Source organism: Lissotriton helveticus, chromosome 4_1 (genome assembly GCF_964261635.1).
Source record: "Lissotriton helveticus chromosome 4_1, aLisHel1.1, whole genome shotgun sequence".
NCBI lineage: Eukaryota > Metazoa > Chordata > Amphibia > Caudata > Salamandridae > Lissotriton > Lissotriton helveticus.
This window is the reverse complement of record NC_136063.1, coordinates 105,259,829-105,280,421: the sequence shown is the minus strand read 5'-3', so window position 1 is coordinate 105,280,421 and position 20,593 is coordinate 105,259,829. Positions and strand designations below refer to the sequence as shown.

Genomic DNA, 20,593 nt, shown 5'->3' with positions numbered 1-20,593 from the left:
GGATTCCTTGTCAGGTGGGGGTGCTTCGCCAGAAGTTTGAGAGTTAGCCCTCTTCCTGGCATTGGACACAACTAATGAGTCTAGTGGTAGGTGTCCTTTAATACAGACTGGATCTGAGAGTGCGGGTCTATATTTTTTCTCAATTCTGGGGTTCAATATTCTAGTGCTTACAGGGTCTTTAAATACCTCTGGAGCATGTTTGATTACCCGTTTAATCATAGGAAGAATTTGAGCAGACCGCTGGGACTGCTCAAAGGTATCTAAGAGAAAATTTTCCTCAATGTCATCTGAATGCATGGGGACTCCATGGTATACAGCAGCTCTGTTTAACAGATTACCAAAACCAATGGTATCCTCTGGAGGGGAAGGTTTTGATGGGTATGATTGTGGCTCAGGAATGACAGGCACGTTTTGGGGCTTTGTAAAGTTCCATAAAGACACATTTTTAGTGTTCGGTTTCGGTGTCAATACTATTTTTGTTTTCGGAGCCGAAGGGTGTTTAGGCTTTGGTGCCGAGGCATCTTTATTTTTAGGTGCCGATGGAAGAGGCTTGCTCGGTGTCGAGGCACTGGAAGGCGTAGTTAATTTCTTCGGAGACGAGCTCGAAGGCGGGGCTTTCGAAGTAAGTGTTCGGTCTCGACTGGGCCCCTCGGGCGGAGTGCTGACCTTTGCCTTTGACATTTTTCGTATTGTCAGATTTTATAAATATGTATTCAATTTTTAATCTTTGAAATGTTATTCAGTATTATTATGAAGTTTGTATGTTACGGTTTTAATTAACTGTAAAATAAAGGAGGAGTCAAGTGTGAATTCGACATATTGATGGAAAACCTTAGTAATCTCAAGAGGTTGGCTGTCTGGAGGTGATTCACGACTGACTGAGGTGAGCACGAAGTCGCTGTGGTACAGGAGGCATGTGAGGAGGGGTGCACAGAAAAGGTAAGACATAACCATCATGAACATCTGAAGCAATCATTTGTCAAATGCAATGCTTTGCTACCCTTGGAGTTAATGAATTTTTCAGCCTCCAACTGGGTGACGTTGGTCGAGAATTGGTAATGCATTCCTGCTGGGACACTGTCATCTGAATCCCCAACTTCTACCTGGAAAGGATTGTGATGTCTGTTTTTGCAGAGGCAGGTTTTGGTGTTGCCTCTGCTGAATGCCTCTTTCAAAGCCTCGAAATGGGCATTATTGTTGGGCAAACAGTGCTGTGCAGGTGGTGCAGGGCCAAGTGAGGGCACTGTACCCTTACTCTCCTTAAAGCACCCTAGGGCTGAATCTGATTTCTGTCTGAGGAGATCGGTGCAACTAATGGTACGTCTATCAGTGATGCCTGAACATCATTTGAGAAGCCTGTAGATTATATCCAGAACCACACTGGTATCAACTCCCTACCCAGACAGTTAGTAGTGTCCTTTCCCGACAAAATTACATACTTCACCATGTCTTGACCACTTGTATTATTTGTTGGAGATTAACCCGAGGATTGTCCAGGACTGTAGGCAAAAAGTCCCATGTGTGAATAATTCTCCGGGATTTGTTAAAGATCAGACAGCGAGGCTGGCAGAGGAGAACATCTGCTTCCTGATTGACCTCATGCATTTTGTCACTGTCTGGTAAGGTATCATGCATTTTGCCTCTGTTTGGAAGGGTAGTCAGAAATGCATTAGTGTTTAGCCTGCTAGTGGAGGCTTGAACCACGAGGCTCTCTGGTGTTGTGTGCTGGAGGAGGAAAGATGGGTCCCGTAGCTGGGTTGTGTCCGCTGGCAATTTGTCTGTTGTCAGGAGGGAGTGGGGGAAAGTGGATGAGCCATTATCCTGGCTTTGTCCATGTGCCCCAAAGGAAGTCTGTGAGGGCTTACTTAATGGGGAGAGGTTTGACCTGGCTGCAGCACCTCCGCAAGAGCATTTCGTATACTTCCCTGAAAAGAGCTGGAGAACTTCTGCAATATTTCTAATGACCAACGCAAAGAAAGCAGATCATTCCGTAGAGAAGATAGGTAGAGAATTGAGGCCAGAATCAGGAGAAGTGTCAAGGCCACTGGCTTCTTGCAGGTCCAAAAACAGATTCTCCTCATCATAAGATTGCAATTTGTTATTGTGTGGCTCTGGGTCTTAAAAGCATTGTGGTAGTGGAAGCGTATCTTCAGAGTTCGACTGCGGTTGAGGATGAAATTGGAGCAACTTTGGCAGAGGTTGCTGTGGATTCGCTTTAAAATCCGACAGGACTATGGATTCTTCCTCTGGTGTTGCTACCAGCATCAATGTGTGGGGGACCGGCATGGGTCCTGCTACTATTTGAGAAGCCAGTGAGCGCTGCCACCAAAGCTAGGGTGGACCCTGGAGCAGTGTTGAGAGGCACAATCTACGTCTGTGATCCGCCAGCATTTACACAAATGGATGCCTCCTTGGATCCATAGGGCCCAAAGGCACCCCAGATGGATCTGGAGGAGAACCAAAAAATTTACAACATCGCCTCCTTGATGGCCTATAGCTGTTGATGAATTGCCAAAGGCCTCGGGAACTTGGGCTGCATCAGGACTAGCTTGGGGATCGGTTTCGTGGGGAAATCGAGATACTGACCACACGATTTCTCCCGATGAGCGGTGGGAACAAGGGGAGTCATGTTTTGAATTCTTGTGTTTTATCTGAGGATTTGGAGAGGGGTGCAGACATCTCTAGGAATGGCCTTGGTAACAAGAAAGAGTCTGAGTCCTCAACTTTGACTAGCCTTCCTGCGAAGCTCAACCACATAGAGCTTAGCCTCGTGATCCTGGATGGCCTTCAGATTCATGATAATGCAGTTGTCACATGATTTTGTATCATGTGGGCACCAGAGACAAACTTGTGAAGTTCCATCACTGGATATCTGTTTATGGCAGTCCTTGCAGGGTTTAAATGCTGTTTTAGGGAGTGACATGTTCCTTGCAGACTAGAAAAAGTCTTCTTTCAGGAGACAGAGGAAGTGAGCTACCGATCCATATCGGAACATGTAGAAAGAATAGAACGGACTTCGATGCACTGAAGTGGCAGTTATATGTGGCACCAACGTCACTTCTGAGAAGGGAGGGAGCAATCATGGAGGCACACTGAGCCACTTACTAGCGCAAGAGGAATTGCAGAGAAAAATCTTTGTATCAAATCTGGCGCCAGGGTTATTCAAATGGTTAGGAATCTGTAGTTAGTCGTATCCATTAGAATAAAGGTACACAGTGTTTCAACATCAGAAGAATGAAAGACTGAGTTTGTGTTGCTTCTTAGTAGGTGAACAAGTAAATGATGCTTTATTGGTATATTTTCATCACAATCAATTTCCAAAAATGAATACATTTATACTGTAATCACGATTCCTACACATGTAAATATACATTTTATAGTTTATAATGAAACTCACATAATGGAGACAAATGTTTACATGCTAGAAAACATGCATATAACCTGTTTCAGCAATAGAAAGTACACTGACTTATATTTGCATTACCTGGGCAGTAATCCTTAATCCAGAGACGGAACATACTGCGAGACTCTTCAGCTGAAATGTGAAGGATGAGGTAGTAGAGCGGTAGGCAAACTTCACAGTGAAGAACACTGCTGAAGAGGAGGGACACTTGTGCGCCATCTTCAAGAAGCAGAATTGCAATGAAAGCATTAGGACCTCAAGCTGCTATTTAGGAGTCTAACAGGGTGAACTATACAACACACCAGGCGGACTAAAACTAAATCAATGAATGTGTGTGGAGATCGCACTCTTAATCTAAACACCTCCCGATTTCCTACTAAATATCACCCATCATTTGGTCTAAAGAGATTATTAATGCAATTTACCCACTGTTTAAATAATATAAACAAATAATGAAATAACGGCATCGTTTAATACATTTTCTTTTATTCTGATTTTTTCCACAGAACCCCTGAGGAAGGGGCATTTCGCCCCGATATGCATTGGGTTATTTAATCTTGATTTAAAAAGATTTCGTTGTATGTTACATTATTGTCAAAATTTATGTCATGTCATGGAAATGTAAAGAATTCGAAAATTGTACTATTGATTTCCTGAAAAACATGATTACAATGTTAATAGGAATACTGCTTCCTTCGTAGTTGCATGTTAGAGTCCCAGCAGCCACTTGGGGCTGGGCCACTTTCAAGTTGGACTAAAACTAAAGGCAAGTTATACACAAAGTTTCTCTGTACTTTCCTAAACTTTAAATGATCCTGCCAGTGTATCTGACAACTGCATGACAGATCCTTCCAAGCACAAGCCGCTTGTACTGGTGACTCTTCCCTCTGAAAAAAATGTTTGGAGAGGTCCCCTAACTAATCCAATCCGGGACTAGGGGTGAGTAAGTCAGAAAGATACACTGTTCCAAAACCATCCAACAGTTAAGGAGCAAAAAAAAAAAAAAACCCAATGATCATATATACAACAAACATAATACCACTGCCATACTGAAATAGTACACCACTGTGAGCAAAACTATATTATACAGAAAAATAAAGATATTAGTTTCTTATGTCAAAGTACATTTGTTCATTTTATTCAAAAACAATACATAAGCAATCAATATTGACTTCACAATTAATTGGTACTTAAAAGAACATAGTTAAAAACAAATATTAAAATACATCACAAAGGGTAAAAACAATTTTTATGATACAGGTAACGTGGTTTGAGAAAAGTAGTTGTCGACACAGCGTTTCGGTATATATTAGAATTCTTACACCTTCATCAGGACAATTTCTAAATGCCAGAGAACAAATAATTTACTTGACAAATCCAATTACATGTTGTAACAGTTAAAAAACAAACATATTGTCACTCGTGGTCAGTGGGCAGTATTTACAACAACAGAGAACATCTTTTTTATATAATTTACAGTATCATCATCTTCTACTAACATTAGATCATTCTTATGTGCACTGTCTATAACTAGTGACTCAAACATTACTAATATCAGTTCCACTTAGTTAGAACTAAATGTAAGAACTCACTCTTATCGGGCACCTTTTATCTTGTAGCCCCTATGATAAAGAGTGTATTCTCTGTGTGAAAGGCATTTATCAAAATCATCTATATGTGGAGTTTACTAGACTATTCCAAATGTTTTACATATATAATAAGCACATACCTCAGCTATAGGTTTTGAGCAAGGTGAATTTGTTCAGTACAACACAAGGTTTTTTTTTTTTATAAAACGTGGACCCTTGGTTTTAGATGTGCCAGCTCAATCCTGCTGCTCGCATCAGAGAAAATTCTTTCCTTAAAGGAACAAAAAGGGCATGACTGTTATGATCACAGTCCACATTTGGAGAGATCCCTTCAATGCACCACAACTCTCAAGTATTAAATTACCTTAAAATCAGAATATATTTTCACTTCACGTCTTACAAAGGGGCCACCGATTTCTGTAGTCAGTTTCAAGTTACAATCTAGAAAAATTTGGTGTCGTCTCGTTAGAAACTTACTCTAAGCTCCCTGAGGAATTTTCTTGCCAAAGGTCTTATAAAGCACTTACCAAAATGAACTGAAGGATAAACGTGTGTGTGGATTAAAAATTCTGCCGCTGCAGCTTTGTTTGCTGATATGCTTATTTTGACGGCGAGATTTCCTTACATTCAAATTTAGAGTTGTGATTGGTTAAATTCAATCTGTTGGTGAAAAGGATGAACATAGAGTATAATTCCTCAGGGAGCTTAGGGTAAGTTTCTAACGAGACAACACCAATTTTTTCTAGATAGTAACTTGAAACTGACTACAGAAATCGGTGGCCCCTTTGTAAGACGTGAAGTGAAAATATATTCGGATTTTAAGGTAATTTAATACTTGAGAGTTGTGGTGCATTGAAGGGATCTCTCCAAATGTGGAGTGTGATCATAATAGGCATGCCCTTTTTGTTCCTTTAAGGAAAGAATTTTCTCTGATGCGAGCAGCAGGATTGAGCTGGCACATCTAAAACCAAGGGTCCACGTTTTATTAAAAAAAACCTTGTGTTGTACTGAACAAATTCACCTTGCTCAAAACCTATAGCTGAGGTATGTGCTTATTATATATGTAAAACATTTGGAATAGTCAAGTAAACTCCACATATAGATGACTTTGATAAATGCCTTGCACACAGAGAATACACTTTTTATCATAGGGGCTACAAGATAAAAGGTGCCCGATAAGAGTGAGTTCTTACATTTAGTTCTAACTAAGTGGAACTGATATTAGTAATGTTTGAGTCACTAGTTATAGACAGTGCACATAAGAATGAACTTATGTTAGTAGAAGATGATACTGTAAATTATATAAAAAAGATGTTCTCTGTTGTTGTAAATACTGCCCACTGACCACGAGTGACAATATGTTTGTTTTTTAACTGTTACAACATGTAATTGGATTTGTCAAGTAATTATTTGTTCTCTGTCATTTAGAAATTGTCCTGATGAAGGTGTAAGAATTCTAATATATACCGAAACGCTGCGTCGACAACTACTTTTCTCAAACAACGTTACCTGTATCATAAAAATTGTTTTTACCCTTTGTGATGTATTTTAATATTTGTTTTCAACTATGTTCTTTTAAGTACCAATTAATTGTGAAGTCAATATTGATTGCTTATGTATTGTTTTTGAATAAAATGAACAAATGTACTTTGACATATGAAACGAATATCTTTATTTTTCTGTATAATATAGTTTTGCTCACAGTGGTGCACTATTTTAGTATGGCAGTGGTATTATGTTTGTTGTATATATGATCATTGGTTTTTTTTGCACCTTAACTGTTGGATGGTTTTGGGACAGTGTATCTTCCTGACTCTTCCCTCTGGCCTGGAGACCAAGACAATTCACACAACTCTGCCAAAAAAGGGAAAAACAGAAGTAAGCAAAGCTTTTGATCATTGTGTTTCCTGCAGCAGGAGAAACTTCAGAGGAAGAAGTCCTGTTGGAAATCACAAGAGTTGCCTAACGTGGAAATAACATCTGGTGTCAGCTACCCCACACCTATGAAAATGCCATGTGAAGGATAGATCTTTGCTTTACAAAAGAGGAACCTGTCAAATCCTTTCTGATCTGTGAACCCACTCCTTTGAGTTGGTTGATTGATGTGTTTCCATAACCCGCCATCCTCCCTACAGTGCAATGTGGTGAATATTTAAGATTGATGACTAGATTGTTAACCATGTGTTTCTTTAGCCTTTCATTTTGCCACATTGCAGTCCTCTTTTCGATAGTTTGATTCTCAGTTAAAGATACTCTCCACAGCTGCACCCCACCACCCATATTTTACCCAGATACACTTGTTTGCGGGCATTCGAACTGGAGCAGCACAAACAGCAAGAATACTTACTCTGTTACATTCACTTAAATCTAAATAATGTAATGCACCCATAGATGCGAGAAACTACAAACAGAAAATGCAGCGAACTGCATAGAACACCACTACAGTACTACTTACCATATCGAGTGAGGGCGATTCCATTCACGGAGACCTTCAGGAATAAAAATGATGTAAAATTAGCTACAAGCATTCAGCATTGTGGACAATATTTTTTCACACTTAATAATCAAAAGGTTTATGTACTGGTCATATCTTGCATCCACACGCTGAAGGTTTGTGCAAGTTCTGCAATGAACCCCTGCTGATCTATCAATGTTATATATTTAGGTATTGATATTGCCCAAACCTGTGAGGATGCTTTACACTGAAGGTATGAAGGAGGACAATCATGTTATACAATAGTTTCTGCAATGGGTATATAACACTGCAAAAAGAGAAAAAACAGGAACACACTTTGGCCACAACAGTGCGCTTTTGCTGTAGCTGCATGTCTTGGCACGGCAACAAGGTCAGACGCAGATCCTTTATTCCGGTCTAGAGAGACTGGGGCACAGCTCTTGTCATCCTCCTCAAGACAAATGCTAACAGCATTGGGGTCACGCTGCTAATGCCTTTCCCTGTAAAGTCACACATACTGCAAGGTTGGTAGGGCCTCTCCCTCCCTTACCATGCAGGATGGCTACAAGTCAGCTTCAAGTCAGAAGAATAGCTTCTGCCAGCAAAGTAAGACTTCAGGTAATGTCCCCTCAACTCTGGGAAGTTGGATGTTGGGCAGACACCAGCACTGGTTGCACAGCACCTCCCAGGAGTGCTCAAGGTGCTCTCCTTTTCTAGGCCAAAAAGAATGTAGAATTGTAAGTGGGTAGTTTGCCCTTATTTTACACATGCAAAACAGACAGGAAATGTCTACATGCTATCAGCACTTTCAGAATCAGTTAGGGGTGATTCTTCTTTCAAGGGCCCTTTCCAGGCTGCTCTCCAGACACTGCCCTTGTGTAAAGTGATGCTCCTCACAGTATGGTAGTATCCTGACTGGAGTACAAACAACAGCGAGACAAGGGGGGAGCTTTCTGCACATGGCTATCATCGGCAGACTACCACGCTGAACAGTGATCAGGAGAAGGAAAAAAGGTTGACCTTGCTCATCATTCTGAACAACAGAGACCGCACTCCCACCCTTCACCTCCACCTTCTACCAAATGGGAGTGCACAGGGAGACGTATCAGCAGCCCCTCCCAGCAAAAGCACTTAATCGAATTTTTAGAGAATATGGTCTCTTCTTTCCACATTTCACTTTCAGGAGCGTCAACAGTACAATACTAAACCTTGGGGAAAAATCTTTCTGGTGGAAACTTTATCTTACTGGAGACTTCTCACCTTGTGAATATCTACCAGGCGCCAGACTGGATCCTAAGAATTTCCTCAAAATTACTCCTGTGCGCTAACAGGTAGCATCTTGTAATTTTACTTTGGTTCCGTCCCGTCCCAGATGTGTTGCGGTAGCCACATATATGCACCATACATGCACACCACTGTCAATTTTTTACTTTTTCCAGGCCGGACGCAGAGTTTTCTTAATGACCAGATGTGACAATGTGCAGATGTCTAAATTGTTATCTTCTTATGGCTGACGAATATAGTCAATTCAACAGAATGAGGAGGAGGGAGTGTGGGAAGGATTCTGCAGCTAGAGAGACTAGCCACCAGAAAGAGCATTACAGATGGTAAGTTGTTCTTCTGATGGATAGTTTACTGCAGATGTCTTGCCTTGTGAATGGATACCTAAGCAGTAACTCCCAAGGTGACTGGTCTATGCAATGACTCAAATGAAGTTTCGGCAGGAACAAATGGGAAAAATTATCTTCCATCTGGAACTGGCTATCAAGTCAGCAGTGCTTCGTGAACGTATGAATTAACACCCACATCGTGGCCTGACAGCTGCCCAGAAAAGGAAATCCACAAGCAGACAGTGGTAGTAGCCTTTGTTCTAGTTGAAGGAGCACTCAGACCATCCAGAGGCTGCTTCTTGACCAATGTGTAGCAGATTTTTATACAGAGGACTATCCACCTTGATCTTGTCTTTATTTTCGTAACCCTTCTTTGTCCCAGCAAACCCCACCAAGAGTTTAGTCTACTCTAACCGAAGATCCTTGGTAAGATTTGTAGGAGAGTGGGGTCTGCAATCCTATGGTCACCCCAGATTTTTGCTTTTTGCTTCACTGGTTTACGACTTTCCCTGGCTGTGGGCCTGCTAATCAGACCCACAGCCTAGCTGTTCTCTCTCTAAATTGACAACCATGTACTTTAGGTGCATTTACCAATTGGTACTGGGCCACCTTATCAGTCCCTGTACCCAGGGAATAGGTGTACCCAGGGCCTACCATGGGCTGAAGCATGTATTATGCCACCCCTGGCTGGCCATCTAAAACTGACACAACTGGCTGCATGACAGCTGGGGCAAGGTGGTGTAATCACCCTTTGCTGTAGATATAGTATACCTATATCTAACCCTAAAATGGACACATATATTCCTATCAGTCACTCCTATGGCAGGTCTTATCAATCCTGAAGGCAGAGTGCTTGGAATTATGTGAGATGGTGCTCTGGCATGAGCTGAGCCCGTTTGCAGCTTGCGGAACCAAGTCCTAATAGCTGTTCCATGATAACGCTATACCATATACTCTTAAGTGCATTATCAACCTCGCGGTTAAATGCTAACTCTGGTATAACATTATCAAAACATGTCGAGTAAGGTGTCATACGAATTGGAATACTACCCCCTCGCCAATTCTGGCGACGGGGGTAGCATTCCACCATTCTAGAGGGGCACGACATGTATGTAACTGTGAACCCCGGTTAAAGTTAACTCGAGCCTCAGCATCACAAAATGGATGCTGCCACCACAGACACAAGTCTGACCTCCTGCTGCTGGGAGTCCTTCTAGCGAGGGAGGCTTGGACAAAGGGTTTCCTGCCTTGGGAGGTGCTAGCACCACCCCAGACAGGATTTTGTGTATTGGGTAGGACAGGCCTGAAAGAAATGAGACATGCCTGGGGCACACAAGGTGTCCTGTGCATACACCGGTTCAAACCAGTTGCTGGGGCATCCCTACCCCAGCTCTGGCGGGAAACCGGACAAAGGACAGGGGGTGTAGCCACCCCCCTTCCTGGTCCCACCCAGGGGAGGGACCTAGTCAGTAGTGCAGCCCCCTTTAGGAGAATAAAGGTAGGAGCTGGTCCCATTCCAAATTAGATTATCCTGAACAATTCTACAAGAAGAAACTCTGGACTTCGACGTTCTGCTCCACTGAAGAATCTCCCATGTGGACAAGGAGTGTCCACCCTGCAACTGCAGGCACCATCAAGCATCCAGCAGCTTCACTTTGTCGTCTTCCCTCGAGGATCCAGACTTCAGAGCCCGACGAGACCCGGATTCCCAGACCTCTCCGACCTCAACTCACATCTGCAGCAAAGCTGAGGCCCGTGGGTGCGACGAGACACGTGGGACCGGCCATCTTGAACGAACCTGCACTTCGCTTCCAGCACGACTCCCGAGGCAAACTCGACCAAGTGCTTTGGGGATTGAGAAGCCCCAGCCCCGAGCAGCCCCTGCACCGAAGATCAGCCCTCCAGCTTCCACGAGATCTGCGTGGGGCCTTCTGCTTGTTTGCTGCTCGACGTGTTGTCTGGTCACTTGCCGGCTGGCTAGTGGCCTCCTAGACGACGAACCTTTGAATCTTCACTGCTGGTCTGGTTGCTCCAGACTGGCCCTTGCTCCCTTCCAAAAGAGAGGCACCCCTCCTAGTCCGCACCAGACGTCTTTTCCACTCACAGCGTGGGTTGCCTTTGCCAAGGCCTGTTGACTCCAATCCCGGATCCGACACCGCCGACAGCGAGAGCCTGCGTGGGACAGCTCGTGCCTCCCTCCTGGTCGTCGAAGACACCTCCTGGTCCACGTGGCTGCAGAGTCAAGCATCCACTCTTCACCTGATCGCGACGACAGCACCTGGTTCCTTCCTGGTTCCACACTGGTCACTGGCTAGTGACTTTGAACACTGTCCTCTCTGCTTTCAGGTCCTCTTCTTCACCGATCCACCCTTGGATCGCACCGGACATCTTCCTCCTGGTCGCCTGCAGCATCTTTTCTTCCAGGCTCCATAGACTTCAACGCGAGAACCCGACACACTTTGACACCTATGCACCCGCAGCCCGTGGGCGAGGTAACGAGAGCATTTCGGTGCTCAAGGGTAGTTTAACTGTCCTAGTGTCCAGTTCCACAGTCGTTTTAGTCCTACCTAGTCAGGATTGTCCGTACTCATCTTTAACTTGAACTGTACTGTCCATAGACGATGTTACGCATCTCGCGTGTGAGTTCACACTCTGCACACGCGTCCCATGGGCCTCCTATTACTTACCTAAGGTGAAGATAGGGTAGTCCTAGCGAATCTCCAGCCTCTGGACAGCTCCATTTCTTTTATCGACTTTCACATTCCATTTACTTAGTATATGGTTTGTCGTGCCTCTGGGGTACCATTGTAATTTCGTGCAACTTGTCTTATTTTTCTTAAGAGATTGTCATGTGCTTAGCCCTCTGACCTCATAAAGAGTTCAGTGGTGTTGTTATTAATAAATATACTGTTTATTTTCATAACAACCTGTGTGGTGTCCTTTCATCTGGTATTCAAGGGGTTGTATTGTGGTAAAACAGCTGGCTTCACATGCCAAAAGAGTTTAGCCTAAGACTGCTTTGTCCATGCTATGATTAGTATAGCTGGTCTATAAGGTTGACTTACAACCAATCACCATATGGGTTGTTTGGACTGATACAAGGTGATCACTAGAACTAGTGAGCATCATACATCAGGCCAACTTCTCACAAGATTGATGTAAAAAGTCAAAGCTATTTTGGCTTCCATGCAATGAGCCTCTCCCCCCCTCTTTCAAGGGGCAAGGTGGTGCAAGGTGGTGCAAGAATGCTGCAAGTGTGATGGATTGTCTGACATGAAAGGGCAATACAACTTTCAGCAAAAATGTGACCCTAGTCTGCACCATCAGTTTGTCTGGGAAAAAAGTGGTGTATGTCCGTAAATCATTCGAAGAGCCAGGTCTTGAGGTCCCTTTTGAATTGCTGCAGTGTTAGGCTTCGTTGTATGAAGAGGGGGAGTTACTTCCAGGTCTTGGCTACCAGGTAAGAGAAAGATCTGCCACCTGCTCTGACCCTGTGGATGCGGGGGACTATGGCTAGGGCAAGGTCGGCAAAGGAGAGGTATCACTTGGGGGCGTGGAAGAAGATTTGTTCATTGAGGTAGTGGGGTCCGGAGTTATGAAGGGCTTTGTAGGCATGAGTGAGCAGTTTGAAGGATATTCTTCTTCCGACGGGGAGCCAGTGGAGGTCACGGAGGTGTTGGGTGATGTGGTCATGATGTGGAATGTCAAGGATATGTCTGGCTGTGGCGTTCTGGACAGTTTGTAGTTTGCAGAGGAGTTTTTTGTTGATTCCGGCGTAGCCTAGCGTTGTTCACTTCAAAGTCCGGCAGGAAAAGTATTTCTTCCTCTGGCGACGTTGGCCTGCAAATGAATTAGAATTGTGTGGACAGTAGGCACCACAAAAAGACGTGCTTGGGGGTGAGGGTGGGAGTTGGGGCAGGGATCTGTCACAATAGATTTCTTGAGGCAGACGATATAAGGTTTGTACCCTGTAGTCTACGGAGGGAATATAATACCTACCACAAAGTAAGAAAATATTTGAGAAGAAGGATCAACCGAACATAAAAAAGTTGAGGGAGCAAGTGTAGGAAACTGCCCTTTTGCATGGTTACCCCCCACGTTTTGCCTGATGCTAAAGCACTTTGACTGAGTGTGCACTGGGTCCCTGCAGATCAGGTTCCCAGTGCCTGGGTTGTTTCCCAAAACTGTACATTTGTTTCCACAAATGGCACAGATATGACCTATGTAAAAGGTACCAGTGGTATCAAGGACCTTGTGACCAGAGGGCTGCAGCATGTATCGTGCCACTCCTAGAGACCCCTCACCAAACACATGCACACTACCATTGCAGACTGTTTTTTGGTGTAGCTAAAACTGAAGTCGACATGGCACAAACCACTGCCTGTGGCATAGGCAAGTCACCCCTCTAGCAGGCCGTCCGGCCCTAAGGCAGGGTGCACGATACCAGAGGTGAGGGCATAGCTGCATGAACAATATTCCCCTGGTGTGTTGTATAGTCAGGTCACATAATTAAAGGAATACACATTTCAGAATAAAAGTAACCACATGTGATATAGACAGCTTCTTACACATCAGTATTTTTGCAAACAGTGGCCTTGTTGTCAAAGCTGTCATAGGTGGTGTTTAGGTAAAAGAGGCATTGCTGTGGATGGTAGCAAAATAAGTCGATGGGGACATTCCAGGTCTGCATTTCCCTGGTGACAATTCACTGTCTGAAGGTTTAAATGGTAGATAATAGTGTCATGTGTCGAAATAGAAAAATAGAATAGAGAAACCTACCAAATAATGTTAAATGCATGACGAAGGCTCTAATTCAGGGGCCTACAACCTTTCTCGCAATAAGAGCTATTTATGTTCAATGAAAATTGTACTGAGCCACTACTATTATTAGTGTGGTAATAGTGACCACTTAGGACGAGATACCATAAGAGACACCCATTGCCAGATGTGACAATCTCAGTACATCTAGCAAGGTTGCCAGCAGTAGTGTGAAAATGGCTTTATCAATTTGGAATCCCTTTGCAGGGATTAATATATTAAACCCATTGCTGGGACCATGGTTAAAATCTTTCTTCTAAGTCTCCCCAATGCCTCAAGATTTATCCCGCAAATATCGGCTTTCAATATATTAAAAAAATTCAGCCGCATACAAATATTATCTAAGCTTATGAGTTTCGTACAAACATTTTTGTCTAAAATACACACTGCCATTACCTCACAAAGTACTCGGAGAAGCTTGCTCTGATTTTCCAAACCAATTTTTTCCTGAACAAAACTTTCTGAAGGTAGCATTCTCAAGAGTGTTTTTAGAAACCAATGTAATATATGCATTATGGTTTTTAAGGGCATGTCACAGTTGTTGATACACCTGTAACGTAACAAAGTCTGCAGTAACTGGTCACACATATATGGAAGACCTGTGTATTTGATGTAGAATTTACCATCATTCAGTGAGAACTAATAGCTGTGTCTTAACTAGAGTTCAAAATCTAAAACGTTGCAACAGTAAATCGAGTCAACCAACTTTACATGGAAAGCAAAATGTAATCTGATTTTAACAAAGTACAGACAGATAAAATTAACAAATACAAAATGCACTGCGTGACATAACTTTTACACATTTAAGATTTTTTAAAATTGTACGGCCAGAACCCCATACCCAGAATACTGCCTCCCAAGGAAAGGCTCAGCTCAATTAGATGTACAAGAATATGGAGGCGTACAACACTTTTGGTTAGACCAGAAGATGGATAGGAATCAGATGCCAGGAGAGTGGGTCACACCTATGATGAAAAATCGGGGAAGCTGTTGTTGGTGACCAGTTGCTACACTTGGTGTTTCTGTTAGGTGTTCCTTACTTTTTTACAAGATGTTATTTCTTGAAGAAAATGCATGCAGCGATTTTCATGCTATATCCTTTCACAATGGGCACTATAGCTCTTTGTTCCCCATGGATAAAAAATAAGTTACTTACCTGTAACTGCAGTTATCCAGTATTGGTATCTTTCATAGATTCACATGCTTGAATCATTCCCTGTCTTCGAAGTGGGAGTTCCACTGTACCATAATCAAGCAGTAATATATAACTATTATAGGCTAGAGTGGTCCCAGGCCATAGGTTTAATAGACTATCCATGTCCTTAGTTAAAAAAAAGGACCAAACTTGAACTATAAACTATCATCTGCTAGCACCCACTAGAACATTCTCAAGGGAGGCAGAGTCGCTCAGATTTTCCAGCACAAGTGGGAGCAATATCCCAGGCATATAGGGTGCTTTTCCGGGAAAAAGGGTGGGTTGCATGTGAATCTATGAAATATACCAATACTTGACAACTACAGTTACAGGTAAGTAACTTATTTTCTTATCCAGTATTTGGATATCTTTCATAGATTCACATGCTAGAATCAGAATAGCAAGCAGTATCACAATAAATGTCTGTACCCTTAGTGGATGGTGGGTAACATGAATATACATTTGCAAGCAATGTACCAAGAGAGCGTGAAGAAAGAAATACTTCTACCTACATATAAGACTGTAATAATGCACACTGAGAGGATAAGAATATAGTTGTAAAAAAATTTAAATACGTGAAATTGAGAAAATGGTCAAGTAGTCAAATGTCAACATTAGGGACATGGAATCTTTTGAATATAAAGAGAAAAGGAGGCCTCTACTTAAAGAAGCTCACCTTATTGAATACATGTTGAGGTACCACCTGTCCCACAGCTGCGTCACTAAACTGGATTGATTCCAGGCATAAGTGCTGTTCCACATGGCAGCACGGCAAATCTTCTCCAGTGGGATGTCTGGGAACAGAGCAGTCGAAGTGGACAAGGCTCTCGATGAGTGGGTTTTAGCTTTCTTCAACACAGATTTGCCAGCCTTGGTATTCGCAAAATTGCATTGTCGCTGAGAACCATCTTGTGGTGGTTTGTTTTGTTTCAGCTGAGCCTTGACCATAGGCTACAAATAACTGGTCTGTTTTGCAAATGTTATTAGTTCTTTGCAAATAGAATTTTAGGCATCTTTTAATGTTCAAAGTGTGAAGAGTCTGTTCAGCTGGTATGGCTAGGTTAGGGAAAAAGGTTGGAAGAATGACAGTATTTTTTAGGTGAAATTGTGGGAGGAACCTTGGGTTCGTTCTAAGTAGCACTAACTCATCTGTGAAGCGAAGAAAGGGTTCCTGAGTCATAAAGGCCTGTATTTCTTTGACCCTTCTGGTAGATGTGCGTGCAAGGAGAAGAGCAACTTTCCACACCAGAAAATTTAATGCAGCCCGATGAATAGGTTCGAAAGGCTGCCATTCTAGGGGAGGAGGCAGCATCGGAGGGATGGTTCTGAAGAGTTGCTTCATGAGTTTTCTGGAGCAAGGAGATAAGGTTTGTAAAGTACGCTTTTACCTTTAAATTGCCACAAGGTGAATGCTACTAAAGTAAATGATTTTGGTTAAATGAATATACATGTTTACTGAAGAGTATACTAGGCCTGACTTGGCATGAAAGAGAAGGTAATATGAGATCTGCTGAAGAGAGGCGTGGAACGGATGCAAGTTGTTCTGCTGACACCAGTGACAAAATCTCTTCCACTTTGACCTGTAAATCTTGTTGATGCCTTCCGTTCTAGATTTGGAGAGGATATCCCTGCATTCTTGAGTGAGTTTTAAATTCCTAAAACTCTGGAGCTATGCATGCATGTGGAGAGGCTGGCTTCAGGTGACATATCTGACCTTTGCACAGTCACCCCTTTCGTATTCCTCATATTCCTCCTGATACTTCACAATCAACTCCGAAGGGCTGTGAGCTGAGCCAAAAAGACCTCCATTATCATCATCAGAGTCCTCAACATGCAGTAAATGGCTCGGAGTCAGAGGTGAAACCTTGCTAGGTGAGGTGATCTCAGGTCGGATAGATGTACTAGAGATCTTGGTAACCTTTACTGACATCGATGCAGGAGTCGAAAGGTACCACTGTTGGCGGAACAATCAACAGGATCATCGTAGACGGGCCGTCGTCAACAAGAATGTTGCTGAAACCATCAACGATGACAAATGTCTACCGAGGCGTTGACGAGACCTTGTAGACGGCTGGATCTTTGTGGAAGAGATAGGCGCACCAATGGCTGCTGTGGTCGTTTTTGCCATCAACTGTCTTGACTACGAGATGATGGTCATCGACAATTGCGGCGTTGACTGTGAGGTCGTCTATATAGACATTGAAGAGGATTTGTGCCTCACAGAATCAAAAGATTAGGTATGAGGGCAGTCTCTGTCCCTTGCAGAAGGTGAGGATGGGCCAGGTAGAGATGTCTCTGAGGAGAAATGACTTAGCTTCTCTTTTTTCTTGGATTTGAGAGACTTGTGAGAAGGCTTGAGGGATTTTCTGGACCCCCTTGACACTCCTTCTAGAGATCTAGCCCTTTTCTGAGACCTGGCAGAGGAGTCACTGTCCTCCTCAGAAGACGTAACCTGAGGCTTGGTCTTCTGAAGCCAAAATAGTAGCTGCCCTTCCCTGTCTCTCAGGGTTTTTGAAGAGAAAGTGAAGCAAATGTTGTTCTCCTTCAGTGTGTGCTTTGGATAGAGGCAGCAAAGACAGTTCTTATTGGGATCATCCACATGGACCCTCTTCTTCCCACAGGTCTTCTAAGGACGAAAAAGTATTTTCTTGTCCGATATCAGCAATATATAGAAGATTAAGCTTTGAAATGAGAAAACTGAGCAGAGCTCAGGAAGACTCCCTTCACACACGACGTGCTGTAAATCTGAGGGACTCAGCCTCTCTTGGGAGTGCGCTAGCAGCTGATTGGCTATAGTTCAAATTTGGTCCTTTTTTAAAAGCAGATAGTTTGGCCATTAAACTAATGGCTTAGGGCCATTCTAGCCTAATTTAGTTTTATATTACTGCTTGATTATGGTACCGTGGAACTCACATTTTGACAATGGGGAATAATTAAAGCATATTAATCTATGAAAGATACCCCAATACTGGATAAAGTTTGTTGGAAATATACCCATTACGGGTGTGATTATATTTCAACTGAAAGTAGCTAAAATGCGAAGTTAAAGTACTTCACACTGTATGCCGCAGCAATGCGTCTAGTATCCATGGTAAAGAGGATGACATTCACCTGAGGCAGTTTCACTGATTGTGCAGACTTCTTGCATTGGTGTCTGAGGCACATATGATGTCTGTCTCTATAGACAGGTAAGTAATTTGTGAGACACCCGTAGTCTCTTAACACATTCCTCACTGACACCAGTTATCGAGATGGTGCAAGTCAATAGGCTCCAGACGCAAACAGCTTTGTTCTTACTTCTGATGGCTTCTTGATAGGGTAGGGTGGAATCAGAGTGCATCTTAGCCCTGATCTCGATCTAAGGATGCACTGATGCACTTTATAATCTTGCCAATAAGTATATAAAGGCGCCTAGGGAAGAATGCCACTGTCACTTACCTTCCTTCATAAACTTGCTTAATTTCTGTCACCGGCGCCGGGAAACCCTTGTTGGGTAGCTGCGCGCCATACAAATGCAAAAAATAAATAAATAAATAAATAAATAAGGTTGATAAGTAACTCAGAAAACTTTCAGGATGAGCCTAAAAATGTGCTGATTTAGGACAAGCTCTGGTTTAAAGCAGGCTTGAAAACCATCGGATGAGTACCAATACAAGGCCCGAAAGGCAAAGGGTGCACCAGAGAGAATGAAAGCCTTTCTGCGCTTTTGAAGATTTGACTGAAAGTCAGCACCCCAAACCACAGCCCTATTGTTTTGAGAAAGACTAAAGAGAAGATTAAGGAGCCAATTTAAATGTTGACCCACAAACATGAGTCTGCTTATCCGATTTAGAATCAGGCATATCATATGTCGGATGACGCCGGAGACTACTTAGTCTCCGCGGTGGTAAACCCCTCCGATGAAGTAGGGCCGCCGGAGGCTTGGCTATAGGTCCACCCACCTAATTTAAATGGGCAGACATACAGTTGATTTTCAGTGCCCATCCCTGGTAGGAAAAACCTTGTGGTAAGAAGCATAGAGAAGTGCTCAATCCCCCTCTTGCCATGGGAGGGAAAATCCCACTTTGAAGGTTGCTGTACGACTCCGTATTGTTGACCGTCAAACTTAAAATGGATTGATAGGAACAGCTGTGACAACATTTCCTATCAAAGCTAAAAATGTCAGATGGGTCAGCAGGCACTTCTAAATTTGGGGGCGGTACCACCGTTAAGAGATGGAGTAATTTACTCTGTCGCCCTGGTGGAGAAACAGGCCACTCATGAATTTAAAAATAGGTCTAAATTGCAGCACGAACATGACAAATAGATTGCACTGGAACACCCCTCAACAGTTTGAAAGAAGCAGCTATAACCCTTTGGTAATGAATGATGAAGACCTCACAAGGAGATTTTTCAGTCAATTTGTGACAATGTTTCACTGCCAAATAGGCTTATCATGAAATTGTCTGCATTGTAAAGCCTAATTTTGGACTGACTGAAAACAATAGATAATCAGATAGCCATTGTTATGAAAGTCAGTTGTACATAGGATATATACATTCAAAGACCCTTTTTTGCCTGATCTATGAAGCCTTTCTTCCTCCTTTCAGCAATGAAGTGGAGGAAAGGAAGCTGGAAGACAGAGTCTGGAACATAAAACTCAGAAACCACTTTTGGTGGCCAGCTTCTCCTGAAAGGATATCTTACTTTTCTGACAAATAGTATAAAGAGATTGAACAGACAAAGCCAATAATTCTTCTCACTTAAGTATGGCTACTAAAAAAAAAAAAAAACAACTTCGAAGAAAGGAACTTTACATCACAAGGATAAAAAGATTTGAATGTACAGGCCATTATATAGTTTGAACTAGATAGAATTCCTGTGCTGGTTTACAATAAAAGGCTTCATAGGGAACTTATTTTATAATCATTCAGGGAAAATACCAATAATCAGCGACATAAACAAAGTGCTCAGGTTGGACAAATAAAAGAAACCAAACATAACATTTGAAAGTGCCAATATTAATACCCTCCTTGGTTAGGGGAATTTTAGACTGAAATACAAACTGTTTAATTCTCCAACAGAATGTGTGGTACACCAGGCACCAAAACTGTGGGTGCTGGGTGATGTTAACAGACAGGCCTTGCTACAACACAGAAGTCAAACTGGCCTTGATAAACCATGACCTTTGTGAACACCAGTCAATTAGAGTAAAAGCAGCCCCTGGAAACTGGAACTCAAGATCCCCCGCTATGAACTTTCGAGATCTTGGTAGACTAACCAACCCTGCTTCTGTAAGGTCAAGAGAACTTGTCTCAAAGTCAATGATTTGAACTTCTCCTGCATTATAAATATGTTACAAAGCAAAGATCCAATGACAGTTGTAAATAGCCTTTTTCCTGGGGGGTCAGACCGTAAAGACTTTTCCGTCTGTGATAAAAGAATATACAGGTGTTTGCAAGAAGTGAAGAGTGAAGGGCTTCTCCAGAAATTGTTGGGTATGCATATTGCAGTCCCTGCAAGACCCACTGGTAGGAACTGATC

The 20,593-nt window shown here is 42.8% G+C and overlaps 1 protein-coding gene across 4 annotated transcripts in view; it reads right to left on the bottom strand.

The window, feature by feature from the left end:
* The window catches only part of NUGGC (nuclear GTPase, germinal center associated), a 1,180,213-nt gene that overhangs the window by 216,578 nt on the left and 943,042 nt on the right, over positions 1-20,593 (bottom strand). For all 4 annotated transcript variants that reach the window (XM_078686520.1, XM_078686521.1, XM_078686519.1 and 1 more), the window contains exons 24-25: positions 7,448-7,481; positions 3,485-3,622 (exon numbers count right to left, since the gene is read on the bottom strand). In XM_078686520.1, coding sequence (XP_078542646.1) covers positions 3,485-3,622; positions 7,448-7,481 — 172 coding nt within the window. The remainder of the gene's footprint in view (positions 1-3,484; positions 3,623-7,447; positions 7,482-20,593) is intronic.